The 21101-nt window shown below is 38.8% G+C and overlaps 1 protein-coding gene across 4 annotated transcripts in view; it reads right to left on the reverse strand.

Annotated features, from left to right (window-relative positions):
* phkb (phosphorylase kinase, beta) overlaps nucleotides 1–21101 on the reverse strand; it is a 281176-nt gene that overhangs the window by 31057 nt on the left and 229018 nt on the right. For 3 of the 4 annotated variants that reach the window (XM_063066930.1, XM_063066928.1, XM_063066931.1), the window contains one exon: nucleotides 7179–7236. In XM_063066930.1, the coding sequence (XP_062923000.1) occupies nucleotides 7179–7236 (58 nt within the window). Of the gene's footprint in view, nucleotides 1–2349; nucleotides 2441–7178; nucleotides 7237–21101 lie in introns of all 4 variants that reach the window. The other variant, XM_063066929.1, reaches the window with a different exon arrangement.

Raw genomic sequence — 21101 nt, forward strand, 5'->3', positions numbered from 1 at the left:
CAAAGATCCTTCTTTTGCCAGATCATTCTCCTCTCTGCTAACCCATCTATATTTTTTAATTCTCTTGACAACTTACCTTCCAATCTATCCTTGTGTCATCAGCAAATTTAGAAGCCACACAATCTTTCAACTCATTGAAATCCAAGCACCGAACACTGGAGCAAACCACTTACCAAAAGAAGGCCTATTGATGCTTGTATTCTTTTCATTTTAGCCAGCCAATTTCTTTCTCCATGTTTATGCTAGTCATTACAACAGGAGTTTTTAGTTACTGCAATCCTTAATGAGGCCTCTTATAGGCATTCTAGAAACCTAAATATAGTGATGGATCTCCACCCATAGCACATAGTAGTTCAAGATTTCCCTTTGCCCTTCACTCATTACTTTATTTTTTTTATTAAGTGTCCCACTATGTTATCTTTATTAAGTGCCTCTAACATATGAGAGATGTTATGCTCTGGATGCTTCCGGTGAGGACACAATATTAAGTGATTTGCATTCAATGCGTATGCGCATGAGGGCAGTCAGCAATTAAGATACAAATTTTATTCAAAATTATGTTAGATTACAAAATTTTCATGCAAGTTTTCACCAAAAATTAGTTGCGTAATTGTAATCAAACTACCTCCTATAAGCCAGCAATTTGAAAATAAAATCAGTTCATATCAAAAATATTGCTTGATGCATAAAGTCATTAAACTGTTGAAATTTTATTCATCGACCTGAAAATTGTTTTATCAGAGAAATAAATAATTTTAATTGAAAAATCTAATTTTGAGTTACCCGATTTCAAATAACAATGAAAAAGTACAGAATTATTTACCAATTAACATTAAAATCGCTATTTTCAGTAAACTTTAAAAGATGGTCATTAATGGTCTTGCAGGAGAAGAAAAGTCCTCTCAAGAGGTTACAAACAGATGGCAATTAGCAGAACCACAATATGGCAATCTGTTTTTGTGGCCAGAGACCGTTTCTATCACAAAAAAACATATTAGATACTCGATTTGCAGTCAATTTGATATGTGCGTAACATTTGCTTGTTCTTTTACTGTTTGGACAATTTTAAGAAATGATGTTGGATTACTAAAGTACCCTAACGAAACTCTGCTGCAATATGTCAAGATGCATGGTAAGCTTGGTAGCATACATATTTACTACAAATTACAACTTTTACTACACTGCCCTGGAGCTCAGCTGTAGAATTGGGAACAGTATGCTTGCTTCATGTGCAAACTCTACATATTAGGGACTGCTTTCTTTCACTAACTACCACATGAATAAACCCAACTTACTAGGAACTTTATTTCACCAACTTGAAGGAGAAATATCAGCAAAACTAGTGCAGCTGTACTGGGAACAACAAGCAAAAAAAATGGTTTTTGTATTTGACAACTGGTGCTCTTTAAGGGTTAAAAGGAAGTCAAGCATTAACAGCTTTCAGCTTGGCAAATCAGTTCCATAAATCCCCTCTAGAAGTTAAAATTAGCTCATGACCCACATTTCACAGCATAGAATATGTTACAATACATAACAACTACTGCCAACAAGCTCAGCTCCTCCTTTTCATTATCACACAGTATTACTGTGGAATATGGACTTCAGTGTATATGCATTATAAATGTTCCCACATTTATTTTCAATCAAACATCTAGCAAGTATCTATCCTGGTCTGAAAAAAAGACGTTGACATGAAGTGTCACTTCTATTTTCATCTCCAGAGATACCACCTAACCACTCATTACTTATATTCTTCTTAGTTTTAAATTCAAATTTTCAGCATCACAATACTTTAGCACAAATATATTTCTACTTGACAACTAAATCTCACCATCAGCTATTGTTTTTCTGACATAATACTCATAGAAAATTAAATTCCCAAATTTTTAAATAATGTGCTGGACGAAATAACTTAAAAACAGCTTTGATCAAAAATGCTGACCTATACAGTACATCATGAGACAATGTGACGATGCAAGAGATGTCATGATATGAAGGCAATGAAACATTGACAAAAGATGATGCACACTCACAGCTCACATTTTTGCAAGGCATTTATACATAAGAACCACAACTGGATGTATACTCATTAAAATTAATAAATATTATTAAATGGGAAGATTTTTTCCCAACAAAATCAAGCAGTCAAGATAAACCCATGCATGCTCAAAATCTAGCACAAAACTAGTGAGAAGCTGTTAATAATTTCAGAGTATACATTTCCTGTAGTGGTTGTTAGAAAAGCACTAAAGCCAAATTATGCAGTGCAAGACATCCATTAAACAAATTTGGGTGATACTGTTACAGTCTGACAAAGGCACCAAATCTTACATATGCTGTCCTAATTACCTGCTTCCCATGTACCAGCAGTGAGGTAATATTTGGGGCTATAGAGGCAGCAACCATCTCTAAAATTGCAGCACTGTAACGTACAGTCAACCTAAATATATTGCATAATCATTATATAAGGATATGGGTATTGCAGAAAATATTATCAGATCTGTAAACATGTTACTATGTAAAGATTAGATTTATAGATTTCTGACTAGTTCAGTTTAGCAGCTCTAACATTTAGTTATATACAGTAATAAAGTAGTATTTGCAGAGGACAACAAATCATGAAGTACTGCTCACACATTTGAGATTACAATTAAACATTAAAACATCTATTTGCATTAGTGTGGAGGGACGCCTCAAACTCATCAAAGTTGATCCAGCAGTGGTTAATATCTTGAACAATACAATGAATTTTAATTAACAGAGGAAGATCTTTGAGTTCCTTGTTAATAAAATCATGACTTTAGTGCAAACTGTTAAAGCAGGTTGCCAGTTCATTAATCATTATTTAAATACAAGTAGTAATCAGTAAAACAACTTAAATACAATATAAATAGCAAAAGATAGCTGAAATGTAAACATTTTAACAGGCAACAGTGATTCACTGTAAGGAAAGCAGTGTTAAATAAATAACTGAGAAACAGTAATGACATAAATTAAAACCATTCCAATAATCAGTAAAAGGATATGTCACAGGAAGGAGATGATGAACACTGAGATTAGAACTTGTGATAATTATCAGAGATGAAAATGGGCAAATATCAAAACAATGTTAATAGAAAATCATGAATTACTTTCTGTTTAATATATCCTGACAATTTTAAGGTGATTACTACTGAAAAATAAAAGATTATAAGTATAAGAAAGGAAACGGGGATAAATCTGGAAATTATGGACCAGTGAGTCACATGTCAATGATAGGGAAGATATTGGAGAGGATTCTCAGGAACAGAATGTGGGGCATTTGGAAAAGCATCACCCAATTAGCGTCAGTCGGCAAAATTTTGTGAGGGGCAGGTCAAACTTGATTGAGTTTTTCAAGAAGGTGATGAAGGTGATGAAGATGCCGAGTGTTGTCTACACAGATTTTGGTAAAATATTCAACATAGTCTTTCATGGTATGCTCATCCAGAAGATTAAGATGAATGGGATCCACAGTGAGACAGCCATTTCAATTTGATGGGTCTTATTCTGTGATTAGTAGTGATCCGCAGTGATCCATACCGGGATCTCTGCTGTTTGGGACAGGTGCAACTAACCTGGGTGAAAATGTGGATTGATGGATTTGTAAGTTTGCAGATGACACAAAGATTGATGGTGTTGTGGACTGTTTGGAAGGGTGCCAAAGGATGCAACGGGATATAAATCAGTTTCAGATATGGTGGAAAATTACCAGATGGAGTTAAATCTGGGCAACTATGAGGTTTTTGACTTTGGGAAATCAAAAGTAAAGAAAAATTACACCATCAATAGTTAACAGTTTTTAAGTACAGAAGGGTTTTGGGATGCAACTCCTGAAAAAGGCCACACAATTTGATAGGGCGATAAGTTCAAGAGACAGGAAGTATGATAGAGGCATTTAGGATGCCCTTGGATTAGTATATGAACGTGCAGAGAATAGCAGGATATGGAGTATGATGGCATTAGTTCAATTAGTTTGGTATAATATTGTGGGCCAACGGCCTTGTTCCTGTACTGTACTGTTCGCTGTCTTAAGTAAATATATTTTTAGTCAAAGGGATGTGGCCGTTTGGAGACTAAGGGATCACCTTACATTTGAGAATAAGGAATAGCAAGAAAATGGAAGCAGGAGTAAGCCACCTTGTCCCTCAAACATGCCCTTCATTCAATATTGATCAGCTCCAGGCCACTTATCTTCCATGCCAGCTCTCCATAGTCCTCAATTCCCTAATTTTTCAAAAAATGTATCCAACCTCTTCTTGTAATACACTAGTGGGAAGACCTTGATGTCTTGCCTCCTGAAGAACTTTGATGTTTCCTCATTCTTCTGAACTCCAAGGAATATCGATCCAATTTCTTTGGCTTTTCGTGAATAGAACAACCCTTTCATCTCACAAGTGAGTCTGGAGAATCACTTTTAGTCTACCTCCAATGCTAGTAATAGCCTTCAAATTGTGGAACCAAAACTGAGCTCACAACCATGTACAGATATAACTATAGTTCCCTGTTTTGAAACTCTAACCTTCTTGCAGTAAAGGGTAATTCCTTTCCTGACCACTTACTGCACCTGCCAAATTTTAATCATTTGTACACACTCTTTCATCCCCCTTTAATCTTCCTCTTTTTTCCATTTGAACAGCAGTCACCTTTAAATTCCTCTTATATTAGTGGATGACTTCACTCTTTCTCACATCAAACTTTTTGTCTTTCACTCAACATTTCTATATCTGGTTGCAGAGTTCAAGTGTCTTCACTGCAATGTGCTTGCCCACCTATTTTTGTGTCATTGGCAAACTTGGATACCTGACATTCTGCCTCCTCCCGTTGTTTATCAATAATAGATACCTGAGCTTTGGTGATCTATACTAATTACATTCTTCTAGCCTAAAATGAACTATTTATTCTAACTCTCTGGCTTCTGTGTTTTACCTAGCCTTCAATCTATTCCAAATCAACTCTCCTACCACATGCCTTTTTAGTGCTCCTTGTCAAATGTCTCCAAGAACATCAATTCTACAGACTGAGTTAACTTTATTTATACAAGATAAATTGTAGCTTGGATCCAAAAGTAATTAGAAGCTAACTTTTAAAAGCCACCTACCTCAGACGGTGAGTGCTTAGAATTTTCCAAAGCTATCTGTAAATGGAAATTGCAGCAAAGGACTGGAAGTTTAGGATTGTTATACTTCTGTTAAAGATACTGGAAAGGCACAGATGGAAATTATAATTTGACCTCATTTCTGGGAAGGGAGGCAGCTCTTGGTATCATGCAATCCCAAAATGATATGCACAGACTGAAGCCATACAGTCCATTGAGCCAGTGCCTGCTCTCTGAAACAGTTACCTACATATCCCCAATCACATACTCTTTGCATACAACTAACCAAACCTTATTCCTTTCATGCATTTATCTAATATTTCTTAAAAGTTACTAGGTCACACTTTGATGTTGAAAATTATAGCAAGACAAATGGCTTTCTTTTATTTATGTACAGATATTGTATAAATAGAGCAGATAAACAGTTAAACGGAGCAATTTAAAGTTGTTATGTACAACTCTACTATCTCATAATCATCTTGCAGTCTGCCTCTCCACTGGAATGCACTGATTAGCATGAAGTTGTATTGGTAGAGTAAATTCAAACTTCATTGGCTCTTAGAGTTCAGATTTGTCCATTACAATCAAGATAACATTTTAATATGACAATTCTACAAAGTATCTCTACACCGAAAGCACACTACTTCAAGCAGAGATGCATTACCAGTGGCTTTTTTTGTTATAAATTTGAAGAAGTACTACATTTAATATTAATCCATTGTTATTTTTCCATTATGTCTTTTTTACATAATGGAAATTGCAATTTCAATCCAATATCTCTCTTTCTTTATTTCTCTTTTACTACTGGATTTGACATTGAAAGCATCTATTCAAATCTGGAGTTATTTGTCAATGTTTGTGCTAATAACTGCAATTCATGCCCTGTTCACTCAGTTCCTCGATGACTACTTTACCATACTATGCAATTTCAAAACCTTTGTCACCACATACTATGATTATGCAGTCAGTGGAAAGTCAATGACAGATGCCCTTTTTTCAAACTCTGCTGAAGCAACTCCAGGCTTCTGAGTGGAACAACATCCCCTTATATCATAACAACGTACAGCATTAAAAGAAGGTCATCTCACCTATGGTGCTTTCACCTGTTATCTTAAATTTGTGACCTCTGCTTTCTGGCCATTTTGTCACTGCCAACAATCATAGGCTTCTGATTCTATCAAAATGCTTCAATCAAATTGAATATGACAATAAAAATCTCTTTAACAATCGGCAGGCTAAGGAGAAGAGAGTCAATTTCCCTTGTCTTGTGAGATAACTGAAGTTTATGATAAGATCCCCTTTCTATTCTCTCTCAAGTCTCAACATTCTCCTAAAGGTTCAGTGCCTTGAAATAAGCACCAAGTTTCATATGGAAACCAAGCAGTTCTTGCATTAAGTCCTGGATAGGTTTCCTATGCAACCCAATTCAATAAAAAATAACTGTGTAGGGAACAAAAGAATTTAGCAGCATAGGTTCACAAAGGTTTTCAAAAAAGTAGGCCAGGTCAAATGTGATTTAATAAAAGTTAAATTTATAGACTTTACACAGGTATAAAGAAGCAAATATGCATAAGATTTATTAGACTACACTTAAGATATTCTGTAGACCACCATAGATTGGGCCTAGCAATTTATAAGATTGTGAGAATGAATCGAAGGTTTTACTTCTGTAAAATCAGTAACTGGAGTGATGGTGGGGTGGAGAGTTGATGAACAGGTGCAGAATTATTACTAGTAAAATAAAGGGGAAATGGTAGAAAAAAATCTATTTGCACACTATTGTTTTGCCAAAGATGGAATTGTGGTGGAAATAAAACATAACTGATAAGTTAGATGGATAAGAATTTGACAAGACAAACTGCAAAAGAACATTCAGAAAATAAATGGGAGTTGTATAGTGCAGTTGTCGAATCTAAACAATTTTTGGCAGCATGGTTTAATGCACACAGATCTGTGGTGGTGTGCATGATTCCAGTACTACTGTAAGATTTTTATTCTAATCATCTCCTATGGAAGACATAGACATGTAACATTATGCATAAACACATAGTGCCATACAGACCAGTGTTTCCTGCTGCCTGAGCGTTGATAAATCTTTTCCAAATGATCGATAACAGTACCTGCAAATGAATCACTGGACATCAGAAAAAAATAGAAATATTAAATAAACTATCAAAATCTACAATAATTTATCACCAATTACATTGTTCATGGAACTGATCTGGGATTAAATGACCAGTACTTGGAATAGCATGGTACTCAGGATAGCCTTGCAAGTGCCACTATGGAATTATTGTGCCAGTTAAAAACTAGACAGATCTTTAAATCCCATGCCTGTGCTACTGCTGGCCTTACACCAGGGGACTCGTCATGTCAACAGAACAGCTTAAGCTTTTGCAGAATAGTAGAGCTATCAAACAGATGAGAGGCACTGGTTGTTGGGAATTTCAATGGTTTAATTGTTTTTAAGTGAGTGTTGTTTAAATGTAAAAATATTTGTTTCAATTTTTGTTGGAAACATGCCACAAATATTACTTAATATTTGTGATATTCATCTTGAGTTAACACTGGTGAGTTTGAAACTCCACACAACCCCCCCAAACACTCCTTTCTGAACAGAAAGTACCCCAAAAGGAGTAATAAACCTGCAAAATCTTAATCTTAAATTAATGGGGAGGTTTTCATCAATTTTTCTTTTCTTTCCTTTCCTTTCCTATATATTCAGAATCAGAATCAGGTTTAGTATCACCAGCATGTATCGTATTGTGAAATTTATTAACTTTGCAGCAGCAGTAAAATGCAATACATGATAACAAAGAAAAAATAAATAAGTAGATCAATTGCAGTAAATATATATATATAAAATAGTTAAATTACAAATAGTGCAAAAACAGCAATAATAAAAAAGTGAGGTAGTGTTTACAGGTTCAATGTCCATTTAGGAATCAGGTGGCAGAAGTGAAGAAGCTGTTCCTGAATTGTTGAGTGTGCGCCTTCGGGCTTCTGTACCTCCTTCCCAAAGGTAACAATGAGAAGGGTGCATTGTCCTGGGTGAATGGACGCCGCCTTTCTGAGGCATCGCTCCTTGAAGATAGAGCTCACTAATTTTACAACTTCCTGTAGCTTCGTTCGATCCTGTGCAGCAGCCCCCCCAACCTACCCATACCAGACAGTGATATAGCCTGTCAGAATGCTCTCCACAGTACAAGTAGAAGTGTCTTATGTGCCAAACCAAATCTCCTCAAACTCCTAATGAAATATAGCCACTGTCTTGCCTTCTTTATAGCTGCATCGATATGTTGGGACCAGGTTAGATCCACAGAGATCGTGGCACCCAGGAACTTGAAATGGCTCACTCTCTCCACTTCTGATCCTTTTATGAGGATTGGTTCATGTTCCCTCGTCTTACCCTTCCTGGATTCCACAATCAGCTCTTTGGTCTTGCTGATGTTGTGTGCAAGGTTATTGCTGTGATACCACTCAACCAGATGGTATATCTCACTCCTGTACATCCTCTTGTCTCCAACTAAGATTCTACCAACAATGGTAGATGGAATTTGAACCAAATGTAGCCACACAGTCCCCTTCCCCTCATTATTTTTCATTCAATTAGTTTCTAGTTTGTTCTACTTCCTTCTTTATTATTTCTCCATTTCTTTCTTCATCTTTAATCATAGAACAAAGAACATAAAAAAGTATAGCAGAGAACTGGAACCTTAGCCCATCATATCTGCGGTGACCATTTTGCCATTCTAAGTAATCACATCAGCTTGTTCTGGTCTGGATCACTATTTTCTGTCTTTTAAAATGCCTCTTAAATATTGCAATATTGGTTTCTACTACCTCGCCTGGCTGTGCATTCCAAGCACCTACCACTCTCTGTTAAAAAAAAACGCCACGCAAAGCTTGCCTAAACCTTTCCCCTTTCACCTTAAGCTTATGGCCTGTGGTATTTGACATATTGACCCTAGGAAAAAAGATTCTATGTATGCCTCTCTTAGTCTTACATACATCATTTAGTTTGATTACCATCCTGCAAAGCTCCCGAGAAAACAATCTAAGTTTGTTCAGTCTCTCTTTATAGCTAATACTTTATGAACCAGTCAACATCCTCGTGAATCTCTTAAAAATCTCCATCTTTACCAAACTCAATATTCCAAATCAAAATCAGTTAAGAAAAAACAGACCATTGCTTATAATGCCCATGAAAATCCCGATGAGCTGCAAAAGCAAAAAAAAAACATTTTCATTTCCCAACTCGAAAGTGAAATCTAATGAGAAGGAAGGGCAGTTCAATTGATGCCATTTACAGGGATGGACCTGTTGAATATTTTCTGGGCCAAGGCTTCATCAGTATCAGAAACATACTGTAGTCATGTAAAATAAGAGAACCATACCAGCAGTAAGTAACAAGCAATGAGAAATTTAGACTGACAGACCAATACCATTAAGCCCTAAATGACAAAATACTTTTATTTAATAATGGTAATAATCTATCTTCAGGTAAAAGACATTTCCTCTCTACGTAAAATTCAATTAATTTAAACTACGTTTGTAATTTACATGGGATCTTGCAGAGAGAATCTGGTGCAGTACTGACAATCACAAAGTGATTTTCTCTCCCGGTGCTCCTTTGTATTTTAACAAACTCAAGGAGATAGAAATGGAGGTTTTCAGTGGTGTGGATGATACCTTTCATTGGTAAGGATCTAATGGCATTATATAAACTCTTGTTGAGCTACAAGCTGATGTAAATATACCCTTAATTATGTACGAATACGAACTTTGCTATGTTGCCTGAGACTACGTGACATTAAAATAAATAATTTTTTTGGAACCTGTGCATCACTGGCGAAGCCAGCACTTACCACCCTTCTCTAACTGCTTTAGAGAATGTGTTTGTGAGTTATCTTCTTATACTGCTGCACCCCTTTAGGTGAAGGCATCCCAACTATGCTATTGAATGGAGAAATTTTACAACTTAGACCCAGCTCTCAAAAGAAGTGCCATATGTTTCTAATTCAGGATGGCTTGCAGCTTGGATGAACACGTACTGTAGGTGTCGGTGATTACCTTGTCCTGTTGAGACTAAAGTCTGTAGGTTTAGGAATTGCTGTCAGTGTAGATTCTTTTTTTCTCCCCCAAATAGTATGCACTGCAGCCACTGTGCAATGCTGGAAGATGGAATGAATGACTGCAAGATGGCACTCGTGAAACACAGCAAAACATTGAAATATACTTCTTCTGAACTACTCTCACTGCAATCTGCAGGCTGTAATTTTCCTTTAAGTAACACATTTTTAAACTGTCTTGGCAAACTAGTGATTTCACAATCCTCTGAAGGACTAGATGGAGTTAACTCTCAAGAATGTAGGTATGACATATTTAAGCAGACAAAGGTATATCGCCATGGCCGAAAGGAAGGGAAGAGGGGAGGCTCCAAGCTAGACTAAATCACCAGTGTATGAAACTGGTAGTATCTTACCAGTATCTTGCTAGCAAAGGTACAGTTGCTGGAGAGTAAGACTGAAGACCTACGGGCAAGATTGCTGTATAGGAAGGAAATAAGCGACTGCTGCATTCCCTGTTTCATGGAGACGGCTCACACAGGATGCATTCAGCGATCAGACCTGAGGGCTTCTTGATACCTAGAATGGAGTGGACTGCTGATTCGGAGAAGGCAAAAGGTGGGGATCTGTGATTCATGATAATCTCTTACAGGTTCTCAGATACAACGCTCTTGTTCCCCAGACCTGGAACATCTAATGATTAAGTACCAAGAGAGTTCTCCTCCAGGATCCTGACCATAGTTTACATAGCGCCAGTGGCCAATGTTAAGCAGGCACTTGAGCAACTAAGTCCTGCCATTTACAGACAATAAACAGCCTACCACAATACCTTTCAAATCATTGCCGGGGACTTCAACCAAGCTTGTTTGAAGAAATCTCTGCCCAATTATCATCAACGTTTCACCTGCAGCATCAGGGGTCCCAACACACTTGACCACTATTAAAATACCTATCATTTGATCCTCAGACCAATTTTGGGAAATCTGATCATTTGGCTACCCTCCTCTTACCTGGAGGCAGAGACTAAGCAGCAACTTTAGTCCTTACTTCCAGAGTTAACGACAATGAAGAGGTGATCACGGGAGTCAGAAGAGTGGCTACGGGATTGTTTTGAGTCAGTGGATTTGGCTGTGTTCCAGGATTCGAGGAACGGAATGAATACACCACAGTTGTCACAGACTTCCATAAAAAAAAATGTTGTAGAAACGTGTCCCCACAAAATCATGCAGTTTCCCCCAACCAGAAGCCCAACATCAGCTATGAAATCTCCAATCTGCTGAAGGCTAGATCACTGACTTTCAGGCCTGGCGACAAGAGTTCCAGGTACAATCTTCAGAAAGCCACCTCACATATGAAGTTGCAATTCTAGACCAAACTGAATCTCTGAAGGATGCTTGACAGCTTGTGCAGGGCTTGAATGCTATCACCTCCTGCAAAGTGAAACTAAGTGACATAGGTGACAACCAGGGTTTGCTCCCAGATGAGCTCAAAGCCTTGTATGCTTGCTCTGACCTTCAAAACATGGAGGCATCTTCACAAATTCCCACAGCTCCCAATAACCCTGTGATTTCAGTCTCTGAGGCTGACAAAGACCTTCATTCAGGAGGGTGAACACATGGAAATCATCCGGCTCAGACGAGGTACCTGAAATGAGTACTAAAGATCTGTGCTGATTAATTGGCTGGAGTGCTCATTGATACCTTTAACCTCTTGTTTCAGCAGTCTGAGGTATACAACTGCTTCAAGCAGTCTTCAATTATACCGGAGCCTAAGAAGAACGAGGTCATCAGCATCAATGACTATTGTTCAGTAGCACTTACACCCATTGTGATGAAATGCTTTGAGTGGTTGGCGATGAAACAGATCAGCTCCGGCCTGAGAAGCCACTTGAATCTGCCCTTATTTGCCTTCCTCACAATAGGTCAACAGTAGAAGCCATTTCATTGGCTCTTCATTGAACCCTGGAATATCCGGACAGTGAAGATGCACACATCATGATGCTCTTCATTGACTACAGCTAGCCATTCAATACTATTATTCCCTCAAATAAGCTCCAAGACCTTGGGCTCAGTACTTCCTTATGCAACTGGATTCTCGATTTCCTCACTTGCAGACCTCAGACGGATCAGATTGGCATCATCTTCTTCACAATCACCATCATCACGAGTGCACCATAAGGCTGCGTGCTTAGCTCCTGATATACTTACTTTATACTTATGACTGTGAGGCTAAGTTCAGCTCCAATGCCATACTGAAGTTTGCTGATGACATTACTGTTGTTGGCTGAATCACAGGTGCTGGTGAATCAGTGTATAGGAGGAAGATTCAAAATCTGGCTGAGTGGTGCTCCAACAACGACCTCTTATTCAATGTTAGCAAGACCAATGTCATCAGGAGGAGGAAAAAGGATGTCCATGAGTCAGGTTTCATCAGGGGATCAGAGGTCAGCAACTTTAAGTTTCTCAATGTTATAATTTCAGACAATCTGCCGTGGGTCCAGTACACAAGAGCCATTACAAGGAAAGAATGACAGTTCTTCTACTTTCTTAAAAGTTTGCAAAAATTTGGCATGCCATTTAAAACTTTGAGAAACTTCTATAAATGTGCGCTGGAGACTATATGACTGGTTGCATCATGGCCTGGTATGGAAACACCAATACCCTTAAATGGAAAAGCCTAAAAAAAGTAGTGGATACAGCCAAGTTCATCATGGATAAAGCCCTCCCCATCGTTGAGCACATCCACATGGAGTGCTGTCATCAAGGACCCCTATGTTATAGGTTATGCTCTCTTCTCACTGCTGCCATCGGAAATGAGATATAGCAGCCTCAGGACCTACACCACTGGGTTCAGAAACAGCTATTACCACAACCATCAGGTTGTTGAATCAGAATGGACATCTTTACTCAACTTCACTTACCCCATCACTAAAATGTTCCCACAACTTATGGAGTCACTTTGAAAGACTCTACATCTCATGTTCTCAATATTTAATGTTAATTAATTATCCACTATTTCTGTTTTTCTTTTTGCGTTTGCGGTTCGTTGTCTTTTGAACATTGGTCATTTGTTATATCTGGTATGGTCCTTCATTGATTCTATTGTGTTTCTTGTATTTACTGTGAATTACCACAAGACAATGAATCTCAGGGCTGTATGTGGTGACATACATGTACTTCGATAATAAATTTACTTTGAGCTTTGTTTTGGGTGGCAAGGCTCTGTCAAATGTAGTCTTGATGTCTAGGGCATTACCTTCAGCTCACCCTTTTGTTCATGTCTGAAGCATGGCTGTGATTAGGACTACATCCAAATGGATCTGGTAAAACCGAGACTGGTTATAGTGGCATTTGATTGTGTTGTTGACCGTATCTTCGATCTCTGCTAATGATTGAGAATTTAAGTAGTGACCGGATCTTGCAAACAGGCACACCTGGGCAATTTTTCATATTTTTGGATCAATGTCAGTACCCACTTTTACCTTTACAGCCATGCATTTGAAATAGGAGACTTATAAGAAAGAGGCCAGGCATATTTATGCTTCATGTTGGCTCTCTCTTTAATGGATGCAGTCAAAACCATTTAAGATTTGAGCAACCCAGTGAGTGATAGGACCTCCTAGCTGCCTTTGGTGATGAGAAATTTAAATCCTTCATGTGCCTTATTACTTTTGTTGCTTCTTACAAGTGCTGTCAACAGATCACCAATCATACTATGCATTTTTAAAGCATTTATGGGACCGGTATTAAACGCCTGTCCATGAAAGCCCTCAAGAAATGCCACATCTGGAACAGCTATATTCTATGTAGAGAATCATTCATGAATTTCCATCCAATTCCTGCCTCATGCCTTGTAGATGGTAAAGAGACTCTGCGGGTCAGGGGATAGAACATAGAATAGTATAGCACAGTACAGGCCCTTCGGCCCACAATGTTGTGCCGACCCTCAAACCCTGCCTCCCATATAAGCCCCCACCTTAGATTCCTCCATATACCTGTCTAGCAGTCTCTTCAACTTCACTAGTATATCTGCCTCCATCACTGACTCAGGCAGTGCATTCCACGCACCAACCACTCTCTGAGTAAAAAACCTTCCTCTAATATCCCCCTTGAACTTCCAACCCCTTACCTTAAAGCCATGTCCTCTTGTATTGAGCAGTGGTGCCCTGGGGAAAAGGCACTGGCTATCCACTCTATCTATTCCTCTTATTATCTTGTACACCTCTATCATGTCTCCTCTCATCCTCCTTCTCTCCAAAGAGTAAAGCCCTAGCTCCCTTAATCTCTGATCATAATGCATACTTTCTAAACCAGGCAGCATCCTGGTAAATCTCCTCTGTACCCTTTCCAATGCTTCCACATCCTTCCTATAGTGAGGTGACCAGAACTGGACACAGTACTCCAAGTGTGGCCTAACCAGAGTTTTATAGAGCTGCATCATTACATCGCGACTCTTAAACTCTATCCCTCGACTTATCCAAGCTAACACTCCATAAGCTTTCTTAACTACCCTATCCACCTGTGAGGCAACTTTCAGGGATCTGTGGACATGTACCCTGAGATTCCTCTGCTCCTCCACACTACCAAGTATCCTGCCATTTACTTTGTACTCTGCCTTGGAGTTTGTCCTTCCAAAGTGTACCACCTCACACTTCTCCGGGCTGAACTCCATCTGCCACTTCTCAGCCTACTCCTGCATCCTATCAATGTCTCTCTGCAATCTTTGACAATCCTCTACACTATCTACAACATCACTAACTTTTGTGTCATCTGCAAACTTGCCAACCCACCCTTCTACCCCCACATCCAGGTCGTTAATAAAAATCACGAAAAGTAGAGGTCCCAGAACAAATCCTTGTGGGACACCACTAGTCACAATCCTCCAATCTGAATGTACTCCCTCCACCACCACCTTCTGCCTTCTGCAGGCAAGCCAATTCTGAATCCACCTGGCCAAACTCCCCTGGATCCCATGCCTTCTAACTTTCTGAATAAGCCTACGGTGTGGAACCTTATCAAATGCCTTAGTAAAGTCCATATAGATCACATCCACTGCACTACTCTCATCTATATGCCTGGTCAGCTCCTCAAAGAACTCTATCAGGCTTGTTAGACACGATCTGCCCTTCACAAAGCCATGCTGTCCCTGATCAGACCATGATTCTCTAAATGCCTATAGATCCTAAGAATCTTTTCTAACAGCTTTCCCACCACAGACGTAAGGCTCACTGGTCTATAATTACCCGGACTATCCCTACTACCTTTTTTGAACAAGGGGACAACATTCGCCTCCCTCCAATCCTCCGGTACCATTCCTGTGGACAACGAGGACATAAAGATCCTAGCCAGAGGCTCAGCAATCTCTTCTCTCGCCTCGTGGAGCAGCCTGGGGAACATTCCGTCAGGCTCCGGGGACTTATCTGTCCTAATGTATTTTAACAACTCCAACACCTCCTCTCCCTTAATATCAACATGCTCCAGAACATCAACCTCACTCATATTGTCCTCACCGTCATCAAGTTCCGTCTCATTGGTGAATACTGAAGAGAAGTATTCATTGAGGACCTCGCTCACTTCCACAGCCTCCAGGCACATCTTCCCACCTTTATCTCTAATTGGTCCTACCTTCACTCCTGTCATCCATTTTTTCATCACATAATTGAAGAATGCCTTGGGGTTTTCCTTTACCCTACTCGCCAAGGCCTTCTCATGCCCCCTTCTTGCTCTTCTCAGCCCCTTCTTAAGCTCCTTTCTTGCTTCCCTATATTCCTCAATAGACCCATCTGATCCTTGCTTCCTAAACCTCATGTATGCTGCCTTCTTCCACCTGACTAGATTTTCCACCTCACTTGTCACCCATGGTTCCTTCACCCTACCACTCTTTATCTTCCTCACCGGGACAAATTTATCCCTAACATCCCACAAGAGATCTCTAAACATTGATCACATGTCCATAGTACATTTCCCTGCAAAAACATCATCCCAATTCACACCCGCAAGTTCTAGCCTTATAGCCTCATAATTTGCCTTTCCCCAATTAAAAATTTTCCTGTCCTCTCTAATTCTATCCTTTTCCATGATAATGCTAAAGGCCAGGGAGCGGTGGTCACTGTCCCCCAGATGCTCACCCACTGAGAGATCTGTGACCTGACCCGGTTCATTACCTAGTACTAGATCTAGTATGGCATTCCCCCGGTCGGCCTGTCCACATACTGTGACAGGAGTCCGTCCTGGACACACTTAACAAACTCTGCCCCAGCTAAACCCTTGGAACTAATCAGGTGCCAATCAATATTAGGGAAGTTAAATTCACCCATGATAACAACCCTGTTATTTTTGCACCTTTCCAAAATCTGCCTCCCAATCTGCTCCTCTGTATCTCTGCTGCTACCAGGGGGCCTATAGAATACCCCCAATAGAGTAACTGCTCCCTTCCTGTTCCTGACTTCCACCCATATTGACTCAAAAGAGGATCCTGCTACATTTCCTGCCCTTTCTGCAGCTGTAATAGTATCCCTGACCAATAATGCCACCCCTCCTCTCCTTTTTCCGCCCTCTCTATCCCTTTTAAAGCACTGAAATCCAGGAATATTGAGAATCCATTCCTGCCCTGGTGCCAGCCAAGTCTCCGTAATGGCCACTACATCATAATTCCATGTATGTATCCAAGCTCTCAATTCATCACCTTTGTTCCTGATGCATTGAGGTACACACACTTCAGCCCTTCTACCTTACTGTCTTTACACCGTTTATTCTGCTTCTCTTTCCTCAAAGCCTCTCTGTATGTTAGATCTGGCTTTACTCCATGCACTTCTTTCACTGCTCTATTGCTCTGGGTCCCATCCCCGTCACAAATTAGTTTAAACCCTCCCGAACCATGCTAGCAAACCTACCTGCAAGGATATTGCTCCCCCTCGAGTTCAGGTGCAATCTATCCAATCTGTACAGGTCCCACCTTCCCCAGAAGAGATCCCAATGATCTAAAAATCTAAAACCCTGCTCCCTGCACCAACTCCTCAGCCACGCATTCAACTGCCATCTCCTCCAATTCTTACCATCACTGTCACATAGCACTGGCAGCAATCCTGAGAACGCCACCCTTGAGTCCTGTTCTTCAGCCTTCTGCCTAGTTCCTGAAACTCACATTTCAGGACCTCATCCCTCTTCCTGCCTATGTCGTTGGTCCCAACATGTATCACGACTTCTGGTTGCTTTCCCTCTCGTACCAGGATGTCGTGCACCCGGTCAGAGACATCCCGGACCCTGGCACTCGGGAGGCAACAAACCATGCGGGTATCCTTCTCACGTCCACAAAATCTCCTGTCTGCTCCCCTGACTATAGAGTCTCCAATGACAATAGCTCCCCTCTTCTCCATCCCACCCTTCTGTACCACAGGGTCAGACTCAGTGCTGGAGGCCCTGCCACCGTGGCTCACCCCTGGTCGGTCGTCCTTGCCAACTGTATCCAGGACGGTAAACTTATTATTCAGGGAAATGGCTACAGGGATGCTCTGCACTACCCATCTGCTCACCTTCGCTTTCCCCCAACAACCTGTTTCCGGCAGCCTAAGTGTGACTACCTCCCTGTAGCTCTCATCTATGACTGCCTCATTCTCCCTTATGAGTCGAAGGTCATCCAGCTGCTGCTCCAGATTCCTTACACGGTCTTCCAGATCGCCCAGCCATATGCACTTCTGGCAGATGTGACTCTGCAGGAGAGGGGAGTTCCCCCAAGACTGCCACATCTCACATGAGAAGCACATCACCGTCTCAGGAGACATTGTAAAAACTTTTTTTTACTAAAAAATTTTTTCAAAAATTCTAGCAACTAGGTTAGAGAAGGTGTTACCTCAAATTATTTCCATGGATCAAACCGGATTTATTAAAAATCGCTATTCATCCTTTAATATTAGGAGGTTAATGAATATTGTTTATACCCCCTCACTTACTACCCCGGAATGTATTATCTCATTAGATGCTGAGAAAGCCTTTGACAGAGTTGAATGGCCTTATTTATTTAATGTTCTTGAGAAATTTAATTTTAATTTGACATTTATATCTTGGATTAAATTGTTATATTACTCCCCAGTAGCCTCGGTTTGTACAAATAATTATAGATCTTTTTTTCGTCTTTTTCGTGGTACTAGGCAAGGTTGCCCTCTTAGTCCTTTACTATTCAATATTGCTCTTGAACCTTTAGCAATTGCTATTCGTGACTCGCCAAATATTGTTGGTATTACCCGTGGAAACGAAATACATAAATTATCATTATATGCAGATGATTTGTTGTTATACATCTCTAACCCGGAGAAGTCGATTCCTGCTATTCTAGGTCTGTTGGCTCAGTTTAGTAACTTCTCTGGTTACAAATTGAATCTTAATAAGAGTGAATTATTCCCTTTAAATAAGCAAGTACCTATTTATGGATGTTTACCATTTAAATTGGTTACTGATTCATTTATATATTTAGGGATAACAATTACAAAAAAATATAAAATTTATTTAAAGCTAATTTTTTTACCTTTAATTGATCAGATTAAACTTTTATTTACTAAATGGTCACCAATCTCTTTGTCTTTAATTGGTTGGATTAATGCTATTAAGATGATCATTTTGCCCAAATTTTTGTATATATTTCAATCGGTTCCAATTTTTATCCCAAAATCCTTTTTTTGATAACGTAGATTCAAAAATTTCCTCATATATTTGGCAGAACAAAAATCCTAGGTTAGGTAAAAGGTATCTACAGAAATTTAAAAAGGAGGGGGGCTCGCCCTCCCAAATTTTAGATTCTATTACTGGGCAATTAATATTCGATATTTAAAATTTTGGTTACGAGATTTGGACATATCTTTAAACCCTCATTGGGTAAATCTTGAATCTAATTCATTACAAGGGTTTTCCTTGGGTTCAGTTTTAGGAACTTTACTTCCTTTTACTTCTTTTAAATCGTATAAACAAATGAATAACCCAATAGTTAAGCATACTTTACGTATATGGTTTCAATTCCGAAGATTTTTTGGGTTTAATCAATTTATTCTAGCAAGTCCCATTATATCAAATTTTCTTTTTCAACCTTCCACTTTGGATCAAGCTTACTTTGATTGGAAAACCAAAGGTATAATATCTTTTCGCGATTTATATTTGGATAATTGTTTTATGTCTTTTGATCAACTCTCTAATAAATATAACTTACCCACATCTCACTTTTTTAGATATCTACAGATTAGAAACTTTTTAATTACTGTCTCCCCTAATTTTCCACACCCATATCCAATGGACACTTTGGAAACAATTTTAGATTTAAATCTCTCTCAGAAAAGTGTAGTAGCAATTATATATAATTATGAATTTATGTCCTGATGCTTCTAATAAAATTAAAGCTGACTGGGAAAGAGAACTTGAGATTAATATACCGACTGAGAAATGGGAAAAAATTCTTCAGTTGGTGAATTCATCCTCTGTATGTGCTAAGCATAGGTTGATACAGTTTAAAGTAGTGCACAGGCCTCATATGTCCAAAGATAAACTATCTCGTTATTACTCTTATATTAATCCAATATGTGACAGATGTCATTTCGAGATAGCTTCTTTAACCCACATGTTTTGGTCATGTCCTTTGTTGGAGAAATATTGGAAAGATATTTTTGATATTATTTCAACGGTCCTAAACATAGACTTACAACCTCATCCAATTACTGCTATCTTTGGACTACCAATGATAGATTTAAATAATTTAACCTCTTCATCACGAAGGATGATTGTATTTTTTACTTTAATGGCTAGAAGGTCCATTTTGTTGAATTGGAAAGAGATTAAACCTCCTAATGTACTTCATTGGTTTTCACAAACTATGGTGTGTTTGAATTTGGAGAAAATTAGAAGTGTGGTTTATGACCCTTCCATTAAGTTTGAAAAAACTTGGAGGCCATTCATTCAGCATTTTCATTTGATGTAATTTGATCATTTCCAAACTTGTTTTATCTCCCTGTACTGTTGTTGGAGGGGAATGGAGTCATCGACACTAAGGTTTTCTTCTTTTCCATTTTTAAGCTGTTAGTTTTGCCCAAGTCTTTTAGTTTAGTTTATTAATTCTGTTTTTCTTTGGGGATGGGGTTTATTTTTTTTTTGTTTTGTTTTTTTTTTCTTTTTCATGGTTTTTTTTCCCAGTTTTTTTTTGCTTTGTATTATCCGTTGTTAGTTCTACATGATTGGGAGCTTTGTTAATTTACACTATTTGGTTTTGCAATTACTTTTTTAGGTGTAACAATATATCTCCTACTATTTGTACTACTGCTATGTTTTGTTTCTATATTTTGAAATTAATAAAAAGATTGAAAAAGAAAAGGAGACATTGTAAAAACTAACTGCGAGCTAGCTTGTCCGCCTCTTCTCGTCGAAGCCTCTCGAGTCAAAGCCTCAAAGCTCCACTCCTTCACTGGCCCTGATGAGTCACCGATTGCAGCAATTCCAGCTACAATACGCCACTGTTGTTTAGTGGAAAGGCTTTGGAGTGTCAAAGGTGGTTCAATTGCAGCTGGATATCCAACCTCTGACCGGCTAATGTAGACACAGTGATTCATCCACTTCTAAATGTTACTTTCTGCTTTTGTCGTCATCTGAATATTATTTATTCCTCGCTGTATGCCAGCATTATGCTTCATTTACTAGGAGCTGACAATGAATTGAACACTATGTAATCATCAGTAAACAACATAATTTTTAACATGATGATAGAAGATCATTATAAAATATATGAAGGCAGTTGACCCTTGGGCAATATCTTTAAGATCACCTGCAATTAGATCCTAAAATTGGATGATTGGGTTTCAACAATCAGAAGTATCATACCTTACATAAGTTATGATGCCAGCTAATGGAAAGCAAAAAAAAAATGCCGAAAATACCTAGCTGGGC

Source organism: Mobula hypostoma, chromosome 14, assembly GCF_963921235.1.
Source record: "Mobula hypostoma chromosome 14, sMobHyp1.1, whole genome shotgun sequence".
In the NCBI taxonomy this organism is placed as follows: Eukaryota; Metazoa; Chordata; class Chondrichthyes; order Myliobatiformes; family Myliobatidae; genus Mobula; species Mobula hypostoma.